Here is a 27,475-nt window from a genome sequence, read left to right as displayed (position 1 = left end):
AACAGCGATAGCCCTAAACCTTGCCTGTTCCAGATCCCCAAAGGCTAGCACAGGGAACCAGAACTCTAAATTATACACTACAAATAACCTAGAAATCAATTCTTCTCCTGTCTCTAATGAGCTGCCATCTTTAACTTGTGTTTGCGAGTTATTTACTGTCCTAAACCTAGTGTAAAACCAATATAAATAAGCTGTAAATGGGGAAGGGAAATTCTAATGAGGTTTTAAAGCAGAAGTTTACAGTTTACGATTTAAACATGTTTCCTACAGCAACACAATCTATATTACAAATCTAACAACTGTGTTACCCCATCCTTAGAAACAGTGTAAAATGAAGCTTCTTGTGATATAGCTTTCCCACATGAAGCAGGACCTGGAGAGGGTTAATGCAATAACATTATAGCAGTCTGCCTAGCTCCTCAAGGGGTATGTCTGAGACCAGGCCTGAGGCACTTAACAGCCTTACAAAAAAGGGCAGTCTCCCAGCCGACTGAGACGCTGCTGACCAGCAGTTACAGCACTGCGCCGTATATTCGGTTGTGCAACACTGCAGTGATCCTGGGGATAGAATTGCTCTTCAGAATAAATATGGCAGACAGGCATGAAAGGGAAAATAATATTTCCTCCTGGAGTTTACCCTTAACATTACTTGAGATACTGTTACGTTTATCTCCTTTATTTCATGGCAACTGCTAAAAGCTGAGGTACAGCAGTGAATGCAATGTGACTAGCTATGAGTCATTTCTCATATTGGTACAATGGACCCTATTTACGTTGTTTTTCATGCTCATTAGAAAACATAAAATACACCTGCAAATCTAGCCTGGATTTATACAGATTGTCTGCTACTCAGTGGCAAGATTTTGCATGTCTTGTCTGAATTAAATCAGAACATTCCAAAGGTTGGAATAGGTTAGTGAACTACATGCATCCAATGTCTATGTGAACCTTGACTTAGAAGTCCAGTCTAACCATAGCTGATATTCTGTTTATCTTTACATGTTTGCGAGCAGTGGCATAAGTACTGGCAAACAGCCCTAGTTGGTCTTAGCTTCCCCTTCCCTCCCACCCTTTGATGCAGCTGCACTTCCAACTGTCCCAGCAGTATTTGATGCCCACCCCAGTGTAGAATGGAACAGTGCTGGAACTGAACTAGTTTAGTTCATTACTTGCTCCAATGAAGACTCAGTCAGTCTTCCTCTTCAGTGTAGACAATCAGTCATTTGCCTCAACCCTGGCATTCTTTTCCTCATGCATCTCACTTGAAACCGCATACCAAGCTGGAAGTGGGTGGCTGCAATGAAGAGGAGAACTGACTGAACCCAGTGCTGCAGATGGTAATATACATGTGTCTTCTGGCACCACTTCTGTGCTACTTTGCAGAAGAGAGTAAGTGAGGGGGGAATTCATACCGACAACACTTGTTATGGGGTGTTGTAACTACACTAGCTACAGGGGAGAAGGGAGGAGCCATCATGGTTGCAACACTTTTTTATGGGAAAAGTGAAGTTCAGATCTGCATGATGCCCAAAATTATAAATTCTTTATTAGGTCAGGTAAAAGCTTACATTATCATGCTGATGTGTTTTGGAGGCACACTGGTCCTTAGTCATAGCATAACTTCTTTTTTTAAGGGGTGGGGAATGTGGTATGGTTACTGGACTTGTTGTGAGGGGGAACAATTTCAGCACTTGTTATGCGAGAGGGGGGGGAATGGTGGCAGCACTTTTTATGAAGGGTGACAATAGTGGAATGGTGGTTTAGCATATTTAGTGGCCACACTTATTATGGGGGAAGGGGATTATATTAGCAGCACCTGTTTTATGACCGGTGGTGGGGTCATAAAAGCCTTGAGGAGAAATCATAGGTGGCCTCTCTTAGGGTCAGGGTCTCTTTAGAGCATCCCAGGAACTGTAGTTATGTCCAACTTGTGAGCTTTTAAACAAAAAAAGTAAAGGAAATAGTATTTTTATTTGAAAATTTATCAAAAATCCATGTTCACACAGGCTTAATATTTACTTTTTTATTATAAAACAGCAACATTGCTAACAAATCACCACCACTTGTGGAAACAATGTGTATAATAGCATAAAATGCTGCATGTTCATGAAATGCTGACCTATTCCTGCTCTGTTATGCATGGACATTATACAGAACAATCATCACTGGATGAGTCCACAAGGTTTCACAACAGGCCTATAATATTAAGGCTAAAATAACAATGTCCTTTTGATTAAGAAAAATCCTCTACTTGCCATGCAGATATTTTCACCTCAGTAGTTGCAATTGCAAACCATCAGTTGATTAACTCAATCAAATATCAATAATTAGGTTCAAAGGCCAAAACAAGTGCATGATTATCATACTTACAATACCCATGTGGTGTGGCAGTTAATGCTGTAATGCACAAATAATGTGTTTACACTGTAGATATGCAGTTGTGTTTAACCATCTTTTTAGTGTTCGTGGGGTCTATTCATTTTTACCTCCAATTTGTAAGCCGTCCCCCGTGTGTGCTCGATTGGAAAGGGCTCTGGATGGAGCAACAAGTATAGCAGATTCAGCTGCAGAGCAATCTATAGTGACAAAGAGGGATCTGTTAATAACTGCATGAAAAATAGTTATTTATGGTGAAATAACATAAGTTTTAAAGGTACCAATTGGCTTAAAGGACCACTACAGCAAAAAAGTAAGCATTTAAAATCTGACAGAACTGACAGGTTCTGGAGTAGTCCATCTCCTCATGGGGAATTCTCAGTTTTTCTTTGTTTTCAAAAGCATTCTCTAAACGGCAGTTGCTCAGTCTAACTGCCAAAATAGTGTGCAAGCGAGTAGGGAGGCTGGCTGGTATGTAACTATTGTGGCAGTTAGACTTAGAAACTGCCGTTCAGGAAATGCCTTTGAAAACAAAGAAACCCTGAGAATCCCCCAGGAGGAGATGGACTTGTCCAAAACCTGATGGTTCTGTGAGATTTTAACTGCCTACTTTTTTTGCTTTAATGGTTTTTTAACCACTTTTGCAAGGGATCATAATTTATCTCCATTCAAATGGATAGAGCTGCTGTCTGTGGATCATAACTTCAACTAATTGAGGTAGGCAATCAAAACACTGCTACCTGTTAAAAAACATAACAGATTCTCCTTTTTGAATATGGTGTTTTTTAAAAGAGTCTTTATAATTAGGGCTACTACAAATCGTGCATCAGTCAGTTTGCATACTCACATATTGCAGGGCAGAAACCCAAACCCAGAGGTCAAACCTAAACCTCCCAGCCACAAACCATGCCACCGACATATAACAAGACTTGCTGGTCAGGGGTTAAAGTATCATCCACCATGACTCGCAGGTTTGGGTGTCTGATTTATGAATTATTGAGACTATTTCAGTTACAATATCTCTGTTCTTCTAGCATAGTGACTCTTTTCTATTCTTTACATGCTTCCTTTTTTTCATTTCAAAAGAGCTTGTCAAGGCATTCATCTGAAGTTATGTCCTGTGTTTCATTGTGTAGGTATTGTGCCAATGTATGTATTGTGATGCTTATGTTCTTTTCAGGATAGGGTGTGGGCCAACGTAGGGAAGAGTCTTCACTGCATTATTGACATGACGGACAGGCTACTTGAAAAAGAAGACAGCACAATAGATAACACACCGGACTGTATAGATGAAGATCTCATCACGTCGCACACAAATGGTAAGATACCACTCTAACATCATAAACAAACTGCAGTGAATAAAATACATCTATTCACAAGTAGAAGGTGTGATAGAAGACAATGGTCTGTCCCAATAGAGATCAAGTACAAGGCAGCATTTGAGAAGCTGGGTCTCTGATGGAAGATCATTTATCATATTGTATCTCCTTGTATTTTTAGAATTGCTAGCCATGCTCAATTGCTTCAATGGAGACAGCACTGCACATCAGCACGCTGTGTTCCCTTCAGTCTTAGTTCTGCTTTAATATACAACAGATCAGCTTTCCTTCAGGCTCCATGATGAACAAGCACATCTAAAACTTAAGGGTCAATTCACAAAGAATGCAAGGAATTTGAAATAATAAGTATGTCAGTGTAAATTGTCTATTATAAAGTTACTTTTTCACAGACACTGTACAAATGGCTGTTATTTTTGTTCTCCTCGTAGCTGGAGTTAGAAAAGAACTCTGGGCATTTAGAAAATCTATCATGCGCATTAGATTCATCCTAAATGCTTGCAGATACATTAAAATAGATTTTCATATGTTGATGGCATCTTTCTAGCACTACCGCACTATTCTGGTAGTAAGGCTACAAGGAGGGGGTTGACATATTTCTGGAAACAGTTGCCTGTTGGACTCAAAACCATACTTCCCATGATCCTTAGTTGTCACTGGTTCTGTTAACTAACGGATATCAGTTTGTATTACTTTTGGTCAGTCCATGACACCAGAAGAAGTAAGTTCACAGAAACGAATTCCTGTTGCCTTGCTAAAACAGGAAGTGTGGTCACTCTTGTAGCTACTTCAGGGGGTATGAGGATATCTGATGGTGATACCATTATCCTGTGGGGAATAATGTTTATACTAGTATCCTTTCCTTCCTCTGAGTTATAATACAATTAAGTTTTAGCATCTGATCTTGACAGACATCTTTTTTTTTCAACCTAGATTACTATGTAACTATGTTTTTGGATCCTTAGGGTCTGTTCACACTGGGGATCCCAAAACGCTTGCACAATTGCTAGTGTTTTGCTTATTTTTTTACTGCATAATTTCATGATTTTTGAGCAGTCACAATTCTCTTTTCTTAACATTTCAATCATGATCGCTCTAAAATTGTGAAAAAGCGATGCATGTACCGCATTTTTGTTGTCCGCAAATCGCGAACCGGTGATTGCTGCAGTGAAATCAGTTCCATATACTGTGCTATTAATTACACTAGTACTTCTCATTTCAAAGCGCTAGCGATCACCGGCGATTCCAAAATCTGCGGAAAATGCCCACAAATCGCCCCATTGTGAATGGGCCCTAAAAGTTTCAGCTGCTTTGAGATTTCTGGGAATCATCTTGGAAGTAGTTCCATGTGACATGAGACCCTGTAGATAGGGACAGAGAAACAGGGACCAGACAGATTTCTTGGGTAGGCAAGCATTTTCTTTTTTCCCTACAGGACAGCTTTTATTTTTACCTGAGGAGGAGGTGATAGAGGAGGGGTGCGCAGAACTTCATTTAACCACTTAAGCCTAACTGGACAAAAAATTTTGTCCAGTTAGCCTGCGCGCACTTCCGCGGGTCGCGTGCGCTCCCGCGGGCCCCCTTCCCCCCGTGCGCGCCCCCGCTGCTGGCCGCTAGCCCACCGATCAGTGAAAGGGATTATAAATCCCTTTCGCTGATCGGACCCCCCCTGAGAAAAGCCGACAGCGTCTCTTCAGACGCTGCGGCTTTTCTGAGCTCTGGTCTCCTTTCTTCTGCCTGGGAGCGAGATCGATCGCTCCCAGGACTTTTTGATTGTGGCCATCTTGTGGCCAAATAGCTAACTACACCAAAAACACTTAACACTGAATAAAATACATTTACAAACATTTACAATTCCCTGTTTACCTCCCACACCAAAAAATACCCACATACAAGTTTAAATTAAAAAAAAAAAAATTACAATAATAAAAAAAAAAACATAAATAGTTACCTAAGGGTCTGGACTTTTTAAATATGCATGTCAAAGGAGTATATCAATATGATTTAATAAATTATGGGCTTCTAAATAGTGATGGATGCAAATTGAAAAAATGCACCTTTATTTCCAAATAAAATATTGTTGCCATACATTGTGATAGGGACATAATTTTAACGGTGTAATACCCGGGGCATATGGGCAAATACAATACGTGAGTTTTAATTATGGAGGCATGTATTATTTTAAAACTATAATGGCTGAAAACTGAGAAATAATGAATTTTTTCCGTTTTTTTTATTCTTCCTGTTAAAATTAATTTACAGTAAAGTGGCTCTTAGCAAAATGTACCACCCACAGAAAGCCTAATTGGTGGCGGAAAAAACAATATATAGATCAATTCATTGTGATGAGTAGTGATAAAGTTATTGGCAAATAAATGGGAGGTGAAAGTTGCTCGGATGTAAAAAAATTTCAACCCTTCGGGCTTAAGTGGTTAAAATAATTATTTTGATACTTTACTGGTAAAATGTTAGAATGCTTAAAGGACCTCTTTCCCGAAAATCGTAAAATTTAAAATACATGTAAACATATACAAATAATAAGTACGTTTCTTCCAGAGTAAGATGAGCCATACATTACTTTTCTCCTATGTTGCTGTCACTTGCAGTAAGTAGTAGACATCTGACATTACAGATTTTGTATTAGCTCATCTTCTCATGGGAGGTTATCAAGGTTTTCTTTTATTTTTAAAAGCACTTAGTGCATGTCAGTTGCTCCGTCCCACTGCCAAAGAAGTGTACGGTGAGCAGGGAGGCTGGCCAGCATCATTGTATAAATCTTTTTCAGGGAATGACTTTATTAAGAATAAAGGCCATGCTGAAAATCTGCCATGAAGAGATGGACTAGCCCAAAACCTGTCAGTAGTGTCAGATTTCTACTACCTACTGTGAGTGACAGCAACATAGGAGAAAAGTAATTTATGGCTCATTTTACTATGGAAGAAATGTACTTCTTATTTGTATGTGTTTTAAATTTTAACATTTTTGTCACAGTTCCTTTTTAAAGAGCTGTGATTCTTTTATCAGTTCTCGTGCACAGCCTTCTAACCCTTTCATCTTCCCTGCAAAGGTGGCTATTAAATGCTTCCTATTGGCTGGCACTCTAAATTGATTAAAACAACTGTAGTAGCCAGTAGGAAAAATGTAGTTGAGGACTATGACTCAAATGTGATCAAAGCTTAGCAGATGGCATCTTATTTTAAGGTAGTCTTAATGAGGAGCTTCAACCTAAACAAACATACTGTCATTAAATTACATTAGTTATGTTAATTAAAATAGATAGGTAATATAATCTCTTACCCACCCTGTTTTAAAAGAACAGGCAAATGTTTGGGATTTAATGGGGGCAGCCATCTTTTTCATGGGGCAGCCATCTTTTTGGTTGAAAGGAGGTGACTGGGAGCAGTTCCAACTGTCCTGTGTCCTGATCACCCCTCCCAGCTGCACGCGCTAGGCTTCAAATCTCAAATTCAAAATTAAAAGCAAAATTGCACCAGAACAGCAGAACAAGAACGACATCAGAAATCCCATCATGCTTTGCACAGCATCAGGGGAAAAATGCTCGGGCAGTTTTCTCCCGTGCAGCTAAAAATGAGGCTTGGGTAAGAAAAGCAAAGTTCTGATGCTGTGAAACTGTTAAAGAAACACCAAGCCTTTTCAGTGCTGCAGAGTAGATTTTTAGTCTGGAGGTTAACTTTAAGAAACCTGTGTACATTTATTGATTAAACAACTTCATTGATCACCTCCCACTTCAAGGTGACAGTTTACAGTCCGTGTAAACATCTTTGGAGGTAAGGGCTTGCTGTATATACTTTACTCTCCACATTTCTATCTTATGTTGTCACTGAAATTTCTTGACCACCACTTAGCAATAGCAAGAAGCAAAAGGTTAGAATAGCATTAGAGGTATGGAAGGTTTTTAGAACAGATAAGGATTAGCCTTTTAGAAGTCAGAGGTTGGGGTTAGGCAAAAGTTTTTTGCTGTGCCAGAAAAAAGCTGTGAAAAAAAGTCCTGATGAAACCCAAGGCACAAAAACTGTGACATCAAAAAATATCAGACTGTTTAATCAGATGAGGCTCTTAATGTTTATATTCATCTCGTGAGAAGTGCATTTATCAGCTGCTGAGAGAGCATTCTAGAAGCTATTCAATGGAGGGTCCTTCATGGGCCCTTCAGAATAAATAAATACTCGTGTTATTTATGTCTGTATTTAATATTCTGTTGAGACCATTTAAAAGGTTAGTTTACTCACATGTGATATTCACTGGCTTCTCCTATGCAGGGGCGTTTTTAGGCATAGGCATTACAGGCCATTGCCTGGAGCGCAATTGGTCATGTGGCGCCATGCTCCTGGACTAAGCCTCACCCTGGACTAAAGCCCTTCCCCGGACTAAGCCCCCTCCCCGCGGTCGTTTTATTTTCTGTTTCTGCTGCTCCTTCTTTCGTCTTTTGCCTCCTTTAGTCCCCTATGCCACCTCTGCCCCCCTGTTTGTCCTTCTGTCCCCCGTGCCTCCTTCTGTCCCCCTTTGTGCCTTCTTCTGTCTCCATGTGCCTCCTTAAGTCCCTCTGTGCCACTGCTGCCTCCTTCTGTGCCCCTTTGAGCCTCCTTCTGTTGCCCTGTGTCTCCTTGTGCCTCGCTTTGTCCCCTTGTTCTACCTCTGCCCCATGTCCCTCCTTCAGTCCCCCTCTGCCTCCTTCTGTCCTCCTGTGCCTCCTTCTTTCCTGTGCCTCCTTCTGTCTCCCTTTGTGCCTCCTTTTGTCTCCATGGGCCTCTGCTGTCCCCCTGTGCCCCCCTCTGTGCCTCTCTATGCCTTTTTCTGTTTCCCCTGTGCCTCCTTCTGTCTTCCTGTTCCTCCTTCTGTCCCCTGTGTCTCCTTTAGTCCCCCTCTGCCTTTTTCTGACCCCCTCCTTTGTGCCTCTCCATCTCCCTGTGCCTCCTTCTGTCTCCCTTTGTGCCTTTTTCTGTCCCTCGTTGTGCCTCCTTCTGCCCCCTTTTGTGCCTCTTTCTGTCCCCTGTGTGCCTCCTTCATTCCCCCATGTGCCCCTTCTGTCTTCCTGTGCCTACTTTGTCCCTCTTTGTGCCACATTCTGTCCCCCATTGTGCCTCCTTCTGTCCCCCTTTGTGCCTCCTTCTGTCCCCCTGTGTGCATTCTTCAGTCCCCTTGTGCCTCCTTCTGTCCTCCTTTGTGACTCCTTCTGGCCCTCGTGCCTCCTTCTGTCCCCCTGTGGCTCCCTCTGTGCCTCGCTATGCCTTCTTCTGTCTCCCCTGTGCCTCCTTCTGTCTCCCTGTTCCTCCTTCTGTCCCCTGTGCCTCCTTTAGTCCCCCTCTGCCTTCTTCTGACCCCCTTGTGTGCCTCCTTCTGTCCCCTGTGTGCCTCCTTCAGTCCCCCTGTGCCCCTTCTGTCTTCCTGTGCCTCCTTTTGTCCCCCTTTGTGCCTCATTCTGTCCCCCATTGTGCCTCCTTCTGTCCCCGATTGTGCCTCCTTCTGTCCCCCTTTGTGCCTTCTTCAGTCCCCTTGGGCCTCCGTCTGTCCCCTTGTGCTTCCTCTGCCACCCTGTGCATCCCTACGTCCCACTGTGCCTAGTCTCCTTCTGTCCCCCTTTGTGCCTCTCTCAGTCCTCCTGTGCCTCTATATGTCCCTTTGTACCACTATCTTTCCCTGTCCCCCTCCAGCAATCCCCTAGCCCAATGTGTAAATTCAGAGTATAGTGCAGCAGAAGCTGTGCTTTCACCTCCTCGCCGGAGTCCAGTGCTGTGCCTGTCCAACCATCCTGTCTCTCTTCTGCTTCCTTTAGTGCTGGCTCCTCACTCTCCTCAAGTCGTGTGTAATCATGATACATGTGGTAAGAGATGCTGGGCACTAAACCGAGTGGACAGGCAGAAGCACAGCACTGGACTCCAGCGAAGGGGTGATAGCACAGCTCCTGCTGCAATATACTCTGCATTTACACACTAAGCTGGGGAGAGCAAGAGAGGGGTGTGCAAAGAAATGGGACAGGATCGGGGGGAGGGGGCGTGACACAGGACTTCTCGCCTGGAGAGATAAAAGGGCTAGAAACGCCCCTGCTCCTATGCCTTGGGAAACTGGGAGTGTGCCTTCCTGTTGCTGATCTGCCTACTTTGGAATTTTGGGTGTCGGGTTCACTTCACATCACAACTCAAATGGACATTTTTTATCCACTTTGCTGAATCGTAAAAACTTACCATCAACTATTGCAAAGAAAGGGGACATTCAGAGGAAGCAGTAGATTTGGGCGCATGAGACAAGTGGACAAAAAGGGCGCCCCATTCACTTCCATTATAAATATCGTTTAATGGGCGCTGAACAGGGAAAAAAAGGCGCCGGAGATTTTTAAGGATTTCTAACGGCGCCCGGAGATTTTTAAGGATTTATAACTATGTTTGTGATGATTTAAGTTTACAAAATGAGCCCGTGACGAATAACGTTTATGAAGATACTAAATCACTATTTCTAAAATATTATTATCCACCCAAAAAAATAATTTACATTTTTTTCTTTACATTTTTTATTTATTAATGTCTGTAAAACATTATTATCCATAGGGGGTTTTAGGTTTAGGCACCAACAGGGGGGTCTTAGGTTTAGGCACCAACTGGGGGGTCTTAGGTTTAGGCACCAACAGGGGGGTCTTAGGTTTAGGCACCAACAGGGGGGTCTTAGGTTTAGGCACCAACAGGAGGGTCTTAGGTTTAGGCACCAACAGGGGGGTCTTAGGTTTAGGCACCAACTGGGGGGTCTTAGGTTTAGGCACCAACTGGGGGGTCTTAGGTTTAGGCACCAACAGGGGGGTCTTAGGTTTAGGCACCAACAGGGGGTCTAGGGGTTAGGGATAGGTACAGGGAGGGTTTTTAATAAACGTAAATATAAGTTTCACTTTACAAATAGGGAAGATTAACGTTTTAAGAAATGCCGATCTCATACACATTATTTAGTGATTTATAAATTCTTAAAACACTATTTATAAACGAAATTCTACACAATATTTCTATAAACGATATTTTCCATTTATCGTTTATACCACGCGCCCTTTTTTCCCGACGCCCTTTTCGTACGTACGCACATTCAGAAGCCTTTAAACAGCACCACTCAATGGATAAGGAAGTACTGTATAACAACTTTATTCAATCACAATATATAATTCACAAATCATGGTTACTCAATAGTAAAAATGTATCATTAAAAAATCCCCATGAAACATGCTGCTGAAACTCATGTATAGCCAATAAACAATTTATCTTGGACAAGTCAGAAATCAATAAGGATAGAATTAATCGGGGATCAGCATGTGAACCCTTTCTTGATTTGATCTCGGGTTCAGTATAGACTATTGTGCAAATCAATTCAATACAAAACTGAAAAATAGTTTTCAACCAAATACATAATGGCCGCTCCCTACTCTTAAAAAAACAGATTTATTTCGATAATAGTATTGAGGATTGTAGGAGAGTCCCCAGCCTGCTACTAACTCACCTGATCCTGGACTTGAAACCTTTCCGAGTGATGTATACCTTCCTATTTAGGCTGCTCTACTATCCACCTCAGTGTGTATTTGGATAAAAAAACAAACAAAAGCATTTTTGCACTGTTTTTCGTTGAATTTATTTGCACAATATTGCACCTTATTTGTATGCAACCCCCCCCCCCCCAATTGTTTTTAAGCATTAGAACTTCATTACACATAATTGATTGTTAGCACTTGTTTAACACTTTCCCTGCATGGGACGCCACGCCGTCCCGATCCCCACCCAGCCAGTGACCACAGCTCTGTCCGGCGGCCACCTGGCTATGCATGCCACCCGGGTGAGCTTACCATTAACCACACTGCCTGGACCCTGAGTACTGCTGAGTCCTTGTCATCTCAGGAAACATATGCGGATCACCTTCACCATCCAGCATTGACACATGGCTATCATCAGGAGCTCTCTCAAACCATGAGATCGAGATGAACTGACAGTCGTTACACAGCGGGCCTCCATGGTTTTGGTGAGACAAACTTGGCTTGACATTTATCACGCTGTTTGTTTGTTGCGCTATGTTGCGCTTACACAGTGTGAGCTGCTGCTAACAGTGCCTGCTTCTTGTGCTACATATGCTGATGCCACTGTTGTCTTAACACCATTGCCTGCTAGTGACGTTTGATCGTCCTCCATTAGCCTGCACGGTTTTGTCAGTCTTTTACAGTCTTTTACTTCCTTCTGATGGTAACCAATACCAAAGTCCTTTGACCACATGAGAACTCTTGCCTCTCTCTAAATGCTGATGCTAATTGGATCACTACTCCTATCCTAGAGCTAGATGCCGGCGTACGGATGTGATTGCATGTGGACTGCCTGGGTGGATGAGTTGTGACGGGGTGGCCATCCCATGTGCTTTTAACAATATTTTCAGTTATTTTTTCCAATAAATTTTGACATGATATTTGGCATATGATTGTATTAATTAGTGTTTATTTTTTATAGCTTAACGATCTGTCCGGATAACATATATCCTGCTTTTCCTATTATCACTGCCACTATATTGATTATTATCATTGATTGTTAGCACCTTATATTGTACATTGAACCGGATTCAAATCATGAAGGGGTTCACCTGCTGGGGAACAGTAAATTCGGGCGCCAGAGGCAAGTAGACAAATCGGGCGCCGCCATTCACTCCCATAATAAATATCGTTTAATGGGCGCCCGACAGGAAAAAAGGGCGCCGGAGAAAAATAACGTTTTATAAGCGGCGCCCGGAGACTTTTACTGTTTTATAACTGCTTCTCATGATTACACATTATTTTATGATTTATAATTTTTCAAACATTATTTTTAAACGAAAAACAGTACAATCTTTTTTAAAACATTATTTTTAAACGAAAAAAAGCACAATATTTTTTTCACACGTTATTAATGCTTATCACAGGGGGGTCTTAGGTTTAGGCACCACCAGGGGGGTCTTAGGTTTAGGCATCAACAGGGGGGTCTTAGGTTTAGGCACCACCAGGGGAGTCTTAGGTTTAGGCACCACCAGGGGAGTCTTAGGTTTAGGCACCACCAGGGGAGTCTTAGGTTTAGGCACCATCAGGGGAGTCTTAGGTTTAGGCACCACCAGGGGGGTCTTAGGTTTAGGCACCAACACGGGGGTCTAGGGGTTAGGGGTAGGTACAGGGAGGGTTACTTACTATTTTTTTTTAAACGTTATTATACGTTCCACTTTTTAAACGGAAGATTAACGTTTTCACAATTGCCAATTTCATGCACATTATTTAATGATTTATAACATTAATGATTTATAACATTATTTTTAAACGAAATATAGTACATTGTATTTTTAAACGTTATCCATGTTTATCGTTTAAAACCCGGCGCCCTTTTTTCCCAGCGCCCCTTTTTAACCACTTTCCCCACTGCTACAGTATATCTACGTCAGCTGTGGCACCCTCCAAGCCACAGCCACGTAGATATACTGACCTTCTTGCAGCCCTGCTGTGCACGGTCGGGTGCGCTGCAGAGCGCACCCTCCGGCACTGTCAGCTGCATTACTAATTGGTGGAAGGGAACATGTTCCCTTTTGGCCAATTAGTATACCCTCCTCCCATGAATGATCGCTGCAGTAGTGAACTGCAGCGATCCTTCATTTGTCCCTCTCGGCGCAGAAATAGTTAATAAAATGCACAAGCAAGCAGCCACACTCACCTACCTCGGTCCTGCGACGAGCCTGAAGCCTGATCCTCCGATCACCGCTCTGAAGTCAGCCGCATATTGCCGGAAACCCGGGTCCCGGCTTGATGACGTCATCAAGCCGGGACCCGGGTTACCGGCAATATGCGGCTGGCTGCAGAGCGGTGATCAGAGGATCAGGCTTCAGGATCGTCGCAGGACCGAGGTAGGTGAGTGTGGCTGCTTGCTTGTGCATTTTTATTAACTATTTCTGCACAGAGGGGGCTGCCTGGGGGGGGGGGGGGAGGGGGGATCTGGCTATGGATTCTTGGGGGGAGGGGGGGAAATGCAATGGGGGGTATAAAAAGTTACTGGGGGACATATTATTAACAAAGGGGAGGGGGGTTACAAATTTTGCACATCTGGGCACCTGGGGGGGCCCATAATGTAATACTGGGGGCACATTTGGCTATAATGGGGGGCAGCACTAATCCTGGGGGTACATCTGGCTATAATGGGGTAATCCTGATCCCGGGGAAACATCTGGCTATAAAGAGGGGCACTATTCCTGGGGGTGCATCTGTCAATCTATTCTAGGGGTGGCAAACACAGGGGACTCATCTGGCTATGCTGGGGGGGGCTGATATTAGGGACACATCTGGCTGTATGGGGGGGGGTTGATACTGGGGACACTTCTGGATATCTATACTGGGGCGACTTTAACTGGTGGCACCGTTTTTATGTCAATCGCAATTTTTATTTTTAAACAGAAATTGATCAAAATTGAGAAATAATGAATTTTTTTATTTTTCCCCCCTTTTTCCCATTAAAATGCATAGAGGGGAACATTTTATTTGGGACCAAATACCCCCCAATGAAAGCTTAGTTTGTCTTGAAAAAAACGATATATAGATCATTTAAGTGGCACGAGTACAGGTGAAGTTATTGGTGATTAAACAGGGACACCGCTAAAGCGTAAGAACTGCTCTGGTCAATAAGGGGAAAACAAGGTCTGGATGCGAAGTGGTTAACGTACGCCACCTGCTAAACCCTATTTGATTCTACCCTTATTGATTGGCAATTTGTCCATGATCAATTCTTTATTTGCTGTACATGAGTTTCAGCAACTTTTAATATTGAATAACCATGAATTGCAAATTATGTATTGTGACAAAACAATTTTTATATTTTCCTTATCTATTGAGTGGTGCTGTTTAAAGTCTTCTGCCTGTCCTCTTTGTTTGCCATTATTCATCAGTCTGTGTAAACTTAATGAGTGAATGGTTGCAGACATTGGTTCCATTGATCAATGGATCCTGTGTTTTTATTTTCTAAAAAACTGAAATAGCCTATTTGACATTTTTTATACAGAACCCAGGTTTACATAAGAACTTCAGCAGTTGGGGAAAGGAAAATCAAATTCTATGTATATTGAGGAAAAACTCATTGGCAAGGATAATTGGCAAATATCATTTCAGCTTGATTATTTTTCTCTGTCATTCTACAGTGCTTCTAACAGAAACTGGCAGGAAGGAATGTCAGTGTCTGCTGCCTGGCAATGCATTAGTGCAGGTGTTGCTAATGACCAACATATTCTCTGGCCGTGTGTAATTAATTACTCCTGCTGTAAGATGAAATTAAAATGAAATATTAATACTTGAATATCACATTTCTCTTAGATTCAAACCTCTTGAGGGCTGAACTGACCTCAATAAACACCTCAAAATAATAATAATAATTATCCTATAATCCTTACACTTGTATTGCGCTTTTCTCCTGTTGGACTCAAAGCGCTCAAGAGCTGCAGCCACTAAAGGTGCGCTCAAGAGGCCACCCTGCAGTGTTAGGGAGTCTTGCCCAAGGACTTCTTACTGAATAGGTACTGACCCTAGCCTGGATTTGAACCCTGGTCTCCCATGTCAAAGGCAGAGCCCTTAACCAGTACACTCTCCAGCTACTACCAGTACACTATCCAGCCACTTCAGGGATACCCTCAACTACATACATTAGGTGGAACTATGTTGTCATCATCTTGCATGAAATTTACATTCAGTTGCAATATTTGCTTAATTTGCATTCAGCTGCACCAATGGAGGGTGTTCGCCTTCAAAATGGTTTTGCATGCAACGGCACTCTGCACTAGACCCCTTCACCTCGTTAAGGTCCACTCCAGTGAAAAGGGGCCCTTACTGCTTGCAAGGTGAATATGGGATGTTTTTTGTTCCCCCTCATATCCCAGGGTGCTCTGGGGAAGAAGGCTGCATGACATCATAGCTTAGGCTAAACATCACTGGCGGTTAACGTTGAATGCCAACATACAGCAACAAAGCATTTTTGACACTGAAACCACAATAATTAAGGTAAAAATTCCTGAATAATTTATTATTAAGTATCCTGAATAATGTATTACATTCTAGTGAATATCATTGCATTACCCGTATTATTTAATTAAAAAAAGACTTGTGCAGCACTTATCCGTAGGTATGGTAATTTTGTAACACACGTGGAATTTCTCATTCATGCAGAATGGCGTTTTATTTGTGGACAGACATTGGCATACTGAAATACCGTCCAGCCTCTAACATGTCTTCATAAACTTTCCCCCAACCTGGTTCCTTTTTATTCTAATATAAGCCTGTCTTAATAGTTGTGAGGCTATGGCATTTTTTTTTATTTTTTTTCCATGATTGTTATAATTATGTCTATTTTGCACTCTTCCACTTTGTTGATAGTACCCCGATAGTACCCCTATTTGTATGGGGTGAAGCACTTTGGGTTGTTTGGGTGGTGTGATATGTGTTTAAATGTAGGATTACTAGTCTGAGATAGAGGGGACTCCATTTGTGTGAGGGTATTCCTAGTATCATACATAGGGCCTGATTCACAAAGCAGTGCTAACAGTTAGCACCGTGGTGAAAAGCCCTTTATCACGCCTAAACTCTGTTTAGGCATGATGAGTTTAGGTGTGATAAGTTTAGGTGTGATAAGTTTAGGCATGATAAGTTTAGGTGTGATAAGTTTTTCGGCGTGATAAGTTTAAGCACCAACTGGGTTAGCACCGCAGTGCACAGCTGATGAAAAGTTTTGCGCTAGCAAAGTCTGGTGCACTTTGCATAGAGTTTAATGGCGCTGCTTTGCGTGCGGGACTTTGCGCGCATAATAAACTTATCTAAACTTAGCATGCCTACACTTATCACACCGAAACTTATCATGCCTAAACTTAGCATGCCTACATTTATCATGCCTAAACTGAGTTTAGGCATGATAAAAATGGTTATCACACCTAAAGTCTTTAACTGGGTTATCACCGCTTTGTGAATCGAGCCCATAGGGATCTGTGACATGACCTCCCCTTCCCCAAAGAAAGATGGAAACATTTTATTAATCAGGCTCATGTGTTTTTAGCGAAACAAATAAAAGTTACGTTTTAGATTCTTCTATTTAGGAAAGGTATAATAATGTGTGATTTTCTTTTTCCCTTTTTTATTCCCCTGACCTTTTTTGTACCCCAGATTTTTACTTCTGATGTATAGCCCGTCCAGTCAAATGAATAAGCAAATAAGCGGGAAGGGCCACATATTTTTCATAGTCAAAGTTAAAGGGGCTGGTGTTACAGTATTAAGCATGCCAGCCACTGTTCAAGCCTGAAACTATAAACCTGACACCATACACAACAGCCGTTAATGTATATGCCCTCTCCAATAGCACAACACATACAAGGGTATATTATAAATTAGAATGCTGTTCTCAGCTACATAAATTAAGATATAGGGAGGTCAGGGATACAGTAATTTTTTAGTGGTGAAAAACTATATGAAAACGATATATCTTCATGGCTCTGTGCTGACGATGAGTAAATCATATGCAGCGGAGTGTAGAGCGCCACATGTAGTTCTAGCCAAGGTCAGGGGGGCGAGAGCAGATCCGAGCCTCCTCTTGCATGCAGTGTATTTGTGTGACATCGGTCCTGTAGTAATTGTAATCAGCCAAGCAGAGGAGAGTAATGACATCATCCCTGTACAGGGTTACATACATTTGTATCATTTACTCTCCTTATGCCAAACCAGCAGACCTCATGCGCTCTGTGGTGTGTAGAAAGAAAATGATTTCAGGGCGATGCATGTAAGTTAGACCAGTAGGGCGTATGGGATTCACAGCTTCCAATCTTATAATCCTTTTATCAATGACTTCACTGCAATGAATCCAAATATACATTAAAAAAACACTCAGAAGAGCTGATAGGAAACTCAGTAGAACAAAAGCAGATGCGTGACTAGTAAGCTACTGCCACCTTTTGGTGTTTTACAGTAATGTAGAGTTTATTTATTAATGTACTGCAAAGAGCAAAGTTTATGATGCTCAGAATGCAATAAAGCCCATCTCTAACAAATGTAATTTTAATTCTGGGTAATGTGGATATAAAACAGAACCTCTGTAGGGTTTTTAATGCTCTAAATGTCCCCATTTTTGGTCGTTTTTGTTCTAACGTTATGTCCCTGTGACCTCTATGGCTTGTCCTGGGGACTAGAAATAATGGACCTTGCTGTGCAACTAAACTTTGGTTGAAAAAAATATTGAAACTGCATGTATTATTATTATTATTATTGATTTATATAGTAATAATAAATGCAGTTTCATTTTTTTTTTCAACAAAAATGTAGTTGCACACATTTACTTACAATCTTAGTTGCAATGTATTGTTACAAATGTTAAGTTTACAGTTCACTCTGCAGGCAGCTATTATTCTGAATAATATCTCAGGTTTATCATGGCTAAAGTCCATCAATCAGTGGACACGCATATCTGTTGCAGATTTCCACTCTTTTTCATCCCAATATCACTATGTAGGCCTGGTGCACACCAGAAGAGTTTTTCTGAGCGTTTTGAGTTTTTAAATCTGCTGCTAATGTTATCCTATGTGTCTGTGCACACTGGAGCAATGAGGTTTTGTAAAAACCCCATAGCATTACATTGGGAAGAGCTCTTGAAACCTCTAAAAGCTCTTCCCAATGTAATGCTATGGGGTTTTTACAAAACCTCATTGCTCCAGTGTGCACAGACACATAGGATAACATTAGCAGCAGATTTAAAAACTCAAAACTCTCAGAAAAACTCCTCTGGTGTGCACCAGGCCGTAGTGAGTATTTCATTAATTTGGCTATGGCTAATCACAGATGCAGGGAATCTGTATTGATTGCTTTTTTTGAACCCTAAAATAATTAACCAAAAGAATTACCATAGTTATGTTCAATTAGCAGCAAAAAAGAAACGTTGGAGAATGCAGAATATCACATTTTTTTCTCACAGCCCAGCTGTGCCATAGCTAATCAGAAATTTCTGGAGAAAACCTGTGAGACAGAAAAGGCAAAGGACAGGGAGGTAATCTGCTGGCACTGTTTTCAGACAGGTCTGCAATGCATACAGCTGTTTTGGAGGGGTTTGTATATATTTTTTCCATGAATATAGATATACACTTAAATGTTGCATAAGGTCCCAGTGGGAAAACTGGTTAATCAACACTGATATGCCTAATCTTTTAACCAAAAGATATATCTTGTTAAAATATTTTTCCACACTCCTTCTTATATGTATGTTCTTATTATATTTTATAATACATATTTTGGTCACTTTATTAATCATTATAGCCCTTCTTCAGGTATGTTTTTAACCCTGGCCACACCCTTCCCATCTCACAATTGTGCCAAGACAAGATTAAATGTGTTAAATAGGCTGTAAACAATTTAATTTGGCTTTAAACAATGGTGGTCTTGTGACCACCACTGTGTTATATTGTCTCTTTGGCCTCTAGTGGAAGAGCAGTGAATTCTGGGAGAGAATGTGGCTAAACTGCTACTTCACCTCCTTTCTGTTGTGTTCAATGTAGGGGAGTTATTCCAAATGTAGGGGTTACTCCCACTTCAAAGCTGCCAGAACACTGGCATAGAGTAGGAACCTTTATGAAGGTGTAGTCAGTGAGGTTCACCTGGCATTCCTCACATACCATTAATGCTTTTATTCTTCCAACAAAGGCGTCTGCCTCAACCTGTGTTGCTGTATGTGGCCTCCTGTAGAAAGGACTGTTCAGTCCCGTTTAAAAGATAAGCTGTCCAGGACCTTTCCTTTGACAATTCTAAGCTCTATTCCCAGTGAAGAAGCACCCCTGTTTCCTGGGTTTGCAAGTTTTGGTCAGTCTCTTAGAAGGGACTAGGTAACTGCTGATGTCAGGTTTCATGAACCTCTGATAAAAACTTTTTACTAGCAATGCATACTTTGTGTGCATTACATGAGTTACTGTGTTATTTGCACAACCCCTGATATTTTGCGTCCGTAGACACCTGTGACATTTGCACACACAATTTTACTGGAGGTTCTTGAATCAGGCCTGAGTCAGGAGCAAAGCAAGACTACAACTATTAACTACTCTTCTTTGAATATTAAAACTGAACTCAAATTGATATAGACAAGCATATTATGAGCTATGCATTAAGTTAAGTGTACTGACGGTAAATTGGGGCTGTGATAACGACAAATTTCATAAGTGGCAGTAACGTTTTTGTGCATTGTTTGGGTAAACAAGCAATGTGACCGTGCACTATCTGCAAAATTCCCACAATTTACTTTCTATAAACTCCAGTAAAATGTTATCGGCAGTTTTTGAATCTGCCCCATAGTTACTTAAATCTGTCTATATATTAGTGCCTTTACACCATAGCACTCCAGACTTGGAGAAGGAAGGATGACATTGTGTGGTCTTATTGTAATGAACATTTCTATACAATTCTAAAATTTCAAGCTTGCTGACAGGAGGTGAGAATGTAGCAGAATGGACTTCTGTCACTGACTAAACTGCATCAATGCTGTCCTCCAGGAAAGAAACATTTTAGTTGTAGATAATGTGGAAAGGGGATTTACTGTTATGGGTGTTCCATTGCTGAGATTTTGAGATTTTCTATTACTTCCTACCCTGTCATCTTCCAAAACTTCCAAAGCCAAAATGTGCACTATAGTAGTCCTGGGGCCGCAATAAAAACTTGACAGGCGTTTTAGTGATTACTCTCTCGCTCTACACATAATTTTATTTGTTGCTATCTCTGTCCCTGTTGGAAAATGTCTCTCACTTTCAGTCAGTTCGGAAAACTGAGGGACATTCTCCCAGATGGAACACGAATAGCATTAAAAATTCAAAAGAACTTGTAATCCAACTCTAAAATAAACTATATTCTTGTAGTTAGGCTTTAATGTAAAAAACAGAGGCCACTGATCTGCCTGTGCTGCTTGACTGGGTAGCAAGCCTGAAATCTTAGAATATTCAGAGAATCTTTGGATTCAAAAAAGAGGCAGATAAAAGCGAGTTTCAGTAAAAGAAAGGTAGTGTGAAGCATAGCAGACCTCCCACCTTCTTTCAGTCTTAATACCCCAATCTCCTCCGTAGTCTTCACCCTTATGTGTTCACTCTGCTGAGGGACGACTGTATGTGTTGTGTCAGTACTCTGTTACACTCAGGACTTATGTGTGCAAGGTATTGAGACTGAGGCCATGAAGGCCTACCAGACACCCACAAGGCAGGTAGAGGCAGGCTGGTAGTCAGGCAGTTCAAGTTAGCAATGGGTAATTGAACACAGCATGGTAGAAAGTGTAAAGTAGAAGCCAATCAGACAGTCCAGGGTCATACATAGGAGATCAAACAAATCCAATTAAGACGACTAGCTCATGTTGGGTTTAACGCCCCTGGCGGTAACCCCGTCTCAGAAACGGGGTGGAAAGCCACAGCAAATAACGGTAACCCTGTGTGTAGCACGGGGTAGCCATGTGGCTCACCTCTCTCTGGCCAGCAGTGATCGGCGCTCCCCCCGCTGGCTCAATCTCCCGCAGGAGAGATCAGCTGCAGCTCTGGCAGCTTCCCGTGCGTCCTCTCCCCGTCCTCTCCCCGTCTTCTCCCCGTTTTCTGGCCCCCATCTGCACGGGGTAGCAATGTAGCTCACCTCCCTCTGGCCGGCAGTGATCGGCGCTCCCCCCCCCCCCCCCCCCCCGCTGACTCTGCTGCTATGGCTGCTTCCCGGCTGCTTCCCGTCATCTCCCCGTCTTCGCCCCATCTTCTGGCCGGTCTCCCCCACTCTGATTGCCGCTTCTCCCTCCGATCGTGTGCCCCTGCCCTCCCGCGCGTTGACGTCATCGGCGTGATGACGTCATCAGTGCCTGATCGGCACTTGTAACAAAAAAAAAAAATCAATAAAGAAAAAAAGTGAATATGAAAAATAAATGTAAATAAAATAAAATAAAGTAACACTCCCCCCCACCCCCACACACACATATATATAAAATAAAGTAACACACACACACACACACAAATAAAGCTACATACTTTCAATACAAAAAAAAAAATGAACACACACACAAAAAAAACCCAATGTACACATAAATAAAGTTACATACAAGCTACACTTGTTACAAACTTACCTCAGAGAGATTTCAGAGATTTGATTTGATTCTCTCTGCTTTATTGATCTGCGTCCATGGCGTCCAAGCGTGCGTCCAGCGCAAAAGCTGTTCTTCAGCTGTAGAAAAAGTGACAGCGAACTTGACGCACTTGATGCAAGCGAAAGCGAATCCTGGCAAAGTTCGTCATCTGATGCTGAAAGCGACATCGGTGAGGATTCGTCGCTTGATGTCCGAGATGTGCGCACCTGGTGCGCAATTGATTGCAGTACGCCTCAAGCTCCGCCGCCGAGATTCGCATTCACTGGTTCATCAGGTTTGAAGGTGGAGGTGGAAGGCAGCGACCCCTTGACGTACCTGAAATTGTTTCTGACAGCTGACGTCATCGACAAAATTGTTTCTGAGACAAACAGGTACGCAGAGCAGCAAATGGCGACTTCACATCTGAGGTGTTCCAGAGTCAGAGCATGGGAACCGGTGACCTCAGATGTCATTTGGCAGTTCCTGGGCCTAATCATCTTACAAGGAGTTGTGGGGAAACCAATGCAGAAAATGTATTGGTCCACCAATCATTTACTGGCTACTCCTTTCTTTGGATCCGTCATGTCGGAATATAAATTTTCTTTGATCATGAAGTTCCTACATTTTACAAATAACGAGGAATATGACGAAAACACACATCCGGCACCGAAACTTCGTAAAATTTGGGATGTAAGCCAACTTATAATGAGGAACTTCAAGCAGACCTATGTGCCTGAGAGAGACATCAGCATCGATGAAAGCCTCATGGCATATAAAGGACGGCTCAGCTGGATACAATATATTGCGTCTAAAAGGGCACGATTTGGGATAAAATCTTATCGTCTGTGTGAATCCAGCTCTGGATATATATGGAATGCCGTTATCTACACAGGAAAGTGGACAACATTTAGCGAGACTTTCCGCAGCTATGGTCTGGCCACGTCCTCTGTCCTGACACTTCTCAAGCCACTTCTAAATCAGGGCTACTGTGTCACAACCGACAACTTTTATACCTCTCCGGAGCTAATTGAGGTCCTTTTGCATAACCGAACTGATTGCTATGGCACAGTTAGGCCTAACAGGCGCGACATGCCAACGTCATTTGGCGCCAAAAAGCTTAAGCCTGGAGACATTGTGGCCTGGCAAAAAGGCAAAATTCTGGCGCTGAGATGGCGGGCCAAAAAAGACGTGTGTCTGATGAGCACCGTGCACAATACCGCCACAGTGACAGTCCACACAAGAGGTGGGAAAGAGGTCGTCAAACCACAGCTTGTGTTGGATTACAACAACACTATGGGAGGCGTGGACAAATCTGACCAGGAGACCACCTTCTATCCAGCGATGCGGAAACAACAAAAAAAATATTATAAGAAAATTTTTCGGCATCTTCTGGAGCAGTGTCTTTGGAACTCCTATGTGCTCTTCAAAAAATATATCGACCAGCCCGGGATTCATGCTGACTTTATTTGGAAAGTTGTGGAGTCCATATTTGTTACACACCAAAGTTCACCCACAGCGGCGAGGAGACCTGGACGTCATGGTGCTGGAGTGGTAAATCCAGAACGCCTGATTGCACGCCACTTTGTGGAATACGTCCCGCCGACAGAAAAAAAGGCAACACCAAGTCGGATGTGCGTTGTTTGCTGCTCAAAGAAGGACAGCAGTGGCAAAAAAAAAAGAAAAGAAACCAGGTTCCACTGTCCTGACTGTGACGTGGGTCTTTGTGCAGTCCCATGTTTCAAAATTGACCATACCCGGGAGCTTTATTAGTTTTTTTTTTCTGATTAGCATTACATTCATTACATTGTATTATTTTATTTGTATTATTTTTTCATGCAAAAAAGTATGAATTTATTTGCATTACTCTTTCATGCTAAATTATCTGTGGGGATGTGCAGATGTATTATATCCGGGAGCTTTATTAGCTTTTTTTCTGATTTGCATTATTTTTTCATGCAAAAAAGTATGAGTTTATTTTTATTACCCTTTCATGGTAAATTAACTGCAGTACTGGGTTTATGATCGTGTTATTTATTATGTCTGATTTTTATGTTGTGCATTTTTTGAAATGTAAGGTAGTTTATAAATCCTTGCATTGAAAAAAAAAGTAGTTGCGTCTGTCTATTTATTTATATAAATTCTTAGCACTAGTTAAAATTAGATATGAGTAGGTTATTGCTATTTGCTAACAATTACAGGTCAAAAGAAAACTACACATTTCCATCACAAAAATTGTACCGCTTTTAGGAAGTAATTCCAGTAGTAATCATACCGCCAAGGAGGTTAAAGGTCAGTCCAGGCAGCAATCCAATACTAGGTCAGGTTTCAGTCTAGAGGTCAAAATATAAAGTTCCACAGTAAAGCACCCAGCAAGTTGCACCCAAGGTAGCTATAGCAATCATAGGCAGGGATACATTGGATGGGACAGACATTTATTGGAATGGTCAGTCACGTGGGACCACAGATCCCAGCATCTATTGGCTGCTTCAGTAACAGGGAGGCCAAATGACCACTCACTGTGCCTGGTTGCAATACCCTTCTCCAGCTACTTACGGCACTATGGAAGGGCATAAGAGAGAAGAGCAGCCACATGCGCTCATCTAAAGGGATCTGGCTTAGTGAAATTTAGACTATCTTGGCATTTTGTTTGCTTGGAATTTAAGGTTAAAGCTAAAATAATTAGGTCTTTTATTTAGATGATGACAAAACATAAATTGACTTTATGAATATGCAAACAAAGGATGCTTCTCAATTTTATGTCATATGTATATAACTGTATTACAGTTTACACGCATTAGGTATGAGAAACAAAAAAAAAAAAAAATTGTGTGCTTTAAATAGCACTTAAAACTTGCTGGGCAGAAAGCTAGGACTGCTTCAAAAACACACATGCAATAATTATGAAAAATAAAAGGAAAGATCTTAGTTAGACAAGATAATAAAATATAATTTGCTTCTAACAACCATATTAGAAAAGGACCTACAATGCAGTACTATTACCAAAAAATCATATATTTTGATCTCAAGTATTATTGTTTTTAATTAACCACTTGCCGACCGCACGCTTATACCGTGCGTCGGCAATGTGGCAGCTGCAGGACCAGCGACGCAGTACTGCGTCGCCAGCTGCAGGCTGATTAATCAGGAAGCAGCCGCTCGCGCGAGCGGCTGCTTCCTGTCAATTCACGGCGGGGGGCTCCGTGAATAGCCTGCGGGCCGCCGATGTCGGCTCGCAGGCTAAATGTAAACACAAGCGGAAATAATCAGATCAGCGGCCGGGGATCGCCGCCATGTGACAGGGGACGTCCTGTCACTGGCTGCACAGGACGGATAGCGTCCTGTGCAGCCCGGATCACCGGGGAAGGGGGGTAGGAGAGGGAGGGGGGTGAATGTCGCCGCGGAGGGGGGCTTTGAGGTGCCCCCCCGCAACTAGCCTGCACGCAGGAGCGATCAGACCCCCCCTGCACATCATCCCCATAGGGGGGAAAAAAGGGGGGCGATCTGATCGCTCTGCGTGCACCCTGATCTGTGCTGGGGGCTGCAGAGCCCACCCAGCACAGATCACAACAAACAGCGCTAGTCCGTAAGGGAGGGTAAAGGGTGGGTCCTCAAGTGGTAAAAAAGGCAGCTAATATAACTGCAGAAGTAAGACCTTATAGCTTATAAGACGCTTATAGCGACAGGCTTGCTGCAACAAATACCCGGAACCTACTTTTCCTTAGCGAGGTATTTTTATTGTCCAGATATACTGTTGTGAAGCTTCTCTGAGGATGGCTTAGGCCTTCGGGTTATTAAAAGATGTGCAGGGACATAAAAAGAGTGAAACCAGAATGTTTGGGCTGGAATAAAGAGCAGCAATTGTGTTCCTCTATAGACTAGACAGGAAGTAAACAATGTAAGGAAACATCAGTATAGGGGTCTGTAGACTCTCTCCACATACCATCAATTTCTTACTAATGTTTGGTAATGTCTTTGTCATCCATAGCATCTCGTACTTGCACCATCAAATGTTGTTTCTCAAGTAACAGCACACAAATCATCTGTCTATATGTCATTCTGTCTCTACTCCACTGGTGCTACTGCCAGCTGGCATAATGTGAATTAGAGCGCCATTGAAAGGGTCAGCACTAATGTCTGCACTATTCTAGAAAGGGCATTTAGTAATAACTAAATAAGGTAGGGTTATGTTGATTATCAATATTATTTAGTATTTATATAGCTCTGACATCTTCCACAGTGCTTGTCACTAACTGTCTCTCAGAGAAGCTCACAATCTAAAGGGGCCGATACACCTAACGATTTTCCCGCCGAAATACGGCAGTGATCGAAACGACCGTGAAATCGCCGCGCACACCGCTGACAGAACGATGGATTTCCGTCCTAAATCCATTGTTCCCGTCAACTCCCGTCGATTCATCCGTGTGGAAGATTTTTCTTGGTCGCCGGCGGGTCGGGAGTGCGTCGATAGCGGCGTTCGAATGCCCGACGACCGACAGCGGGTATACATTACCTGCTCCGCCGGCGCGAGTCCCCTGGTCCAGCGCTGTCTTATCCGCCTGGTCCCGGCATCTTCTCCGCATCATCTTCCGCATCCCGGCATAACTTTCTGTGTCACTGCAGTGACAGCGGAAGTACAAATAGAGGCGCTCTATTTGAACTTCCGCTGTCACTGGAGTGACAGAAAGTTATACGCGGATGCCAGCTGGGAGCCGATCGGAGAAGATGCTGAGACCAGGCGGAGAAGACAGCGGTGGACCAGGGGATTCGCGCCGGCAGAGCAAGTAATGTATGAGGAGGGGGGGGGGCGGCGGCAGCAGTGGCAGCTCCACAGATCCTGATCAGTTTCAGGCTGAAATCGATTCACAATCTGTTTGCAGTAAAGGTGGCCATACGATCCCTCTCTGATCAGATTCGATCAGAGAGGGATCTATCTTTTGGTCGAATCTGATGGCAAATCGACCAGTGTATGGCCACCTCTACCATTGAAAAAAGTCCATTGTAAGTCTAAAGCCGATTTAGGGGAATCCAATTAGTTTATCAGTATTCTTCGGGGATGTGGGAGGTAGCCAGAGTGCCAACAGTGGTGACCATTAAATGAAGTGGTCTGATATGCAAGGTTCATTGTCCCTGACTGACTTAAAGGTGAGGGATTGCAGTGGTGGGATAGGTAATTGTGTGTGGATGTTCTGCACATAGAAGAACACAATGGGCCATATGCAATCTGAGGTGATAAGAAGCTCCTTATCATCTCACAACGCTCAGGAATTACTGACACATTCAATTACCAGCTTCATGAAGTGATGTCCAAGTATAATATAAAAAGAAAAAAAATCAGCACCAACAGGCAATCCAAGAGTGAATACCAGCTATTTGGGGTTGGTCCTGCATTCTGAGCAATGGGGAGCTAGGTTTAAAGAACAATGCTACCTGTCACTCACCTGATGTCCACACTGCATGCCAGGCTCTGCCATCCTCCGTCTTCACTGGAGCCCTCGCCAAAGCATCTTTGCTCCAACAGAGGCTCCCCATTCATCCACTAGGTGGACCAATAAGAAACACCCGGATTCTCATTTTTGGTCCAATGAAAAGAGTATCTACTCTGCCACTTATATGTAGCTATCTTCCTAGCTTGGAAGGTCTAAA

At 42.5% G+C, this 27,475-nt stretch overlaps 1 protein-coding gene across 5 annotated transcripts in view; it reads left to right on the top strand.

Moving 5' to 3' along the window:
• Positions 1 to 27,475, top strand: part of INPP4B (inositol polyphosphate-4-phosphatase type II B) — a 668,171-nt gene that overhangs the window by 465,648 nt on the left and 175,048 nt on the right. For all 5 annotated transcript variants that reach the window (XM_068279481.1, XM_068279471.1, XM_068279463.1 and 2 more), the window contains exon 13: positions 3,557 to 3,695. In XM_068279481.1, coding sequence (XP_068135582.1) covers positions 3,557 to 3,695 — 139 coding nt within the window. The remainder of the gene's footprint in view (positions 1 to 3,556; positions 3,696 to 27,475) is intronic.

This window comes from Hyperolius riggenbachi, chromosome 1, assembly GCF_040937935.1.
Source record: "Hyperolius riggenbachi isolate aHypRig1 chromosome 1, aHypRig1.pri, whole genome shotgun sequence".
Taxonomy (NCBI): domain Eukaryota; kingdom Metazoa; phylum Chordata; class Amphibia; order Anura; family Hyperoliidae; genus Hyperolius; species Hyperolius riggenbachi.
The sequence above is the reverse complement of the archived record's forward strand: the minus strand, read 5'-3'. Positions and strand labels throughout refer to the sequence as shown.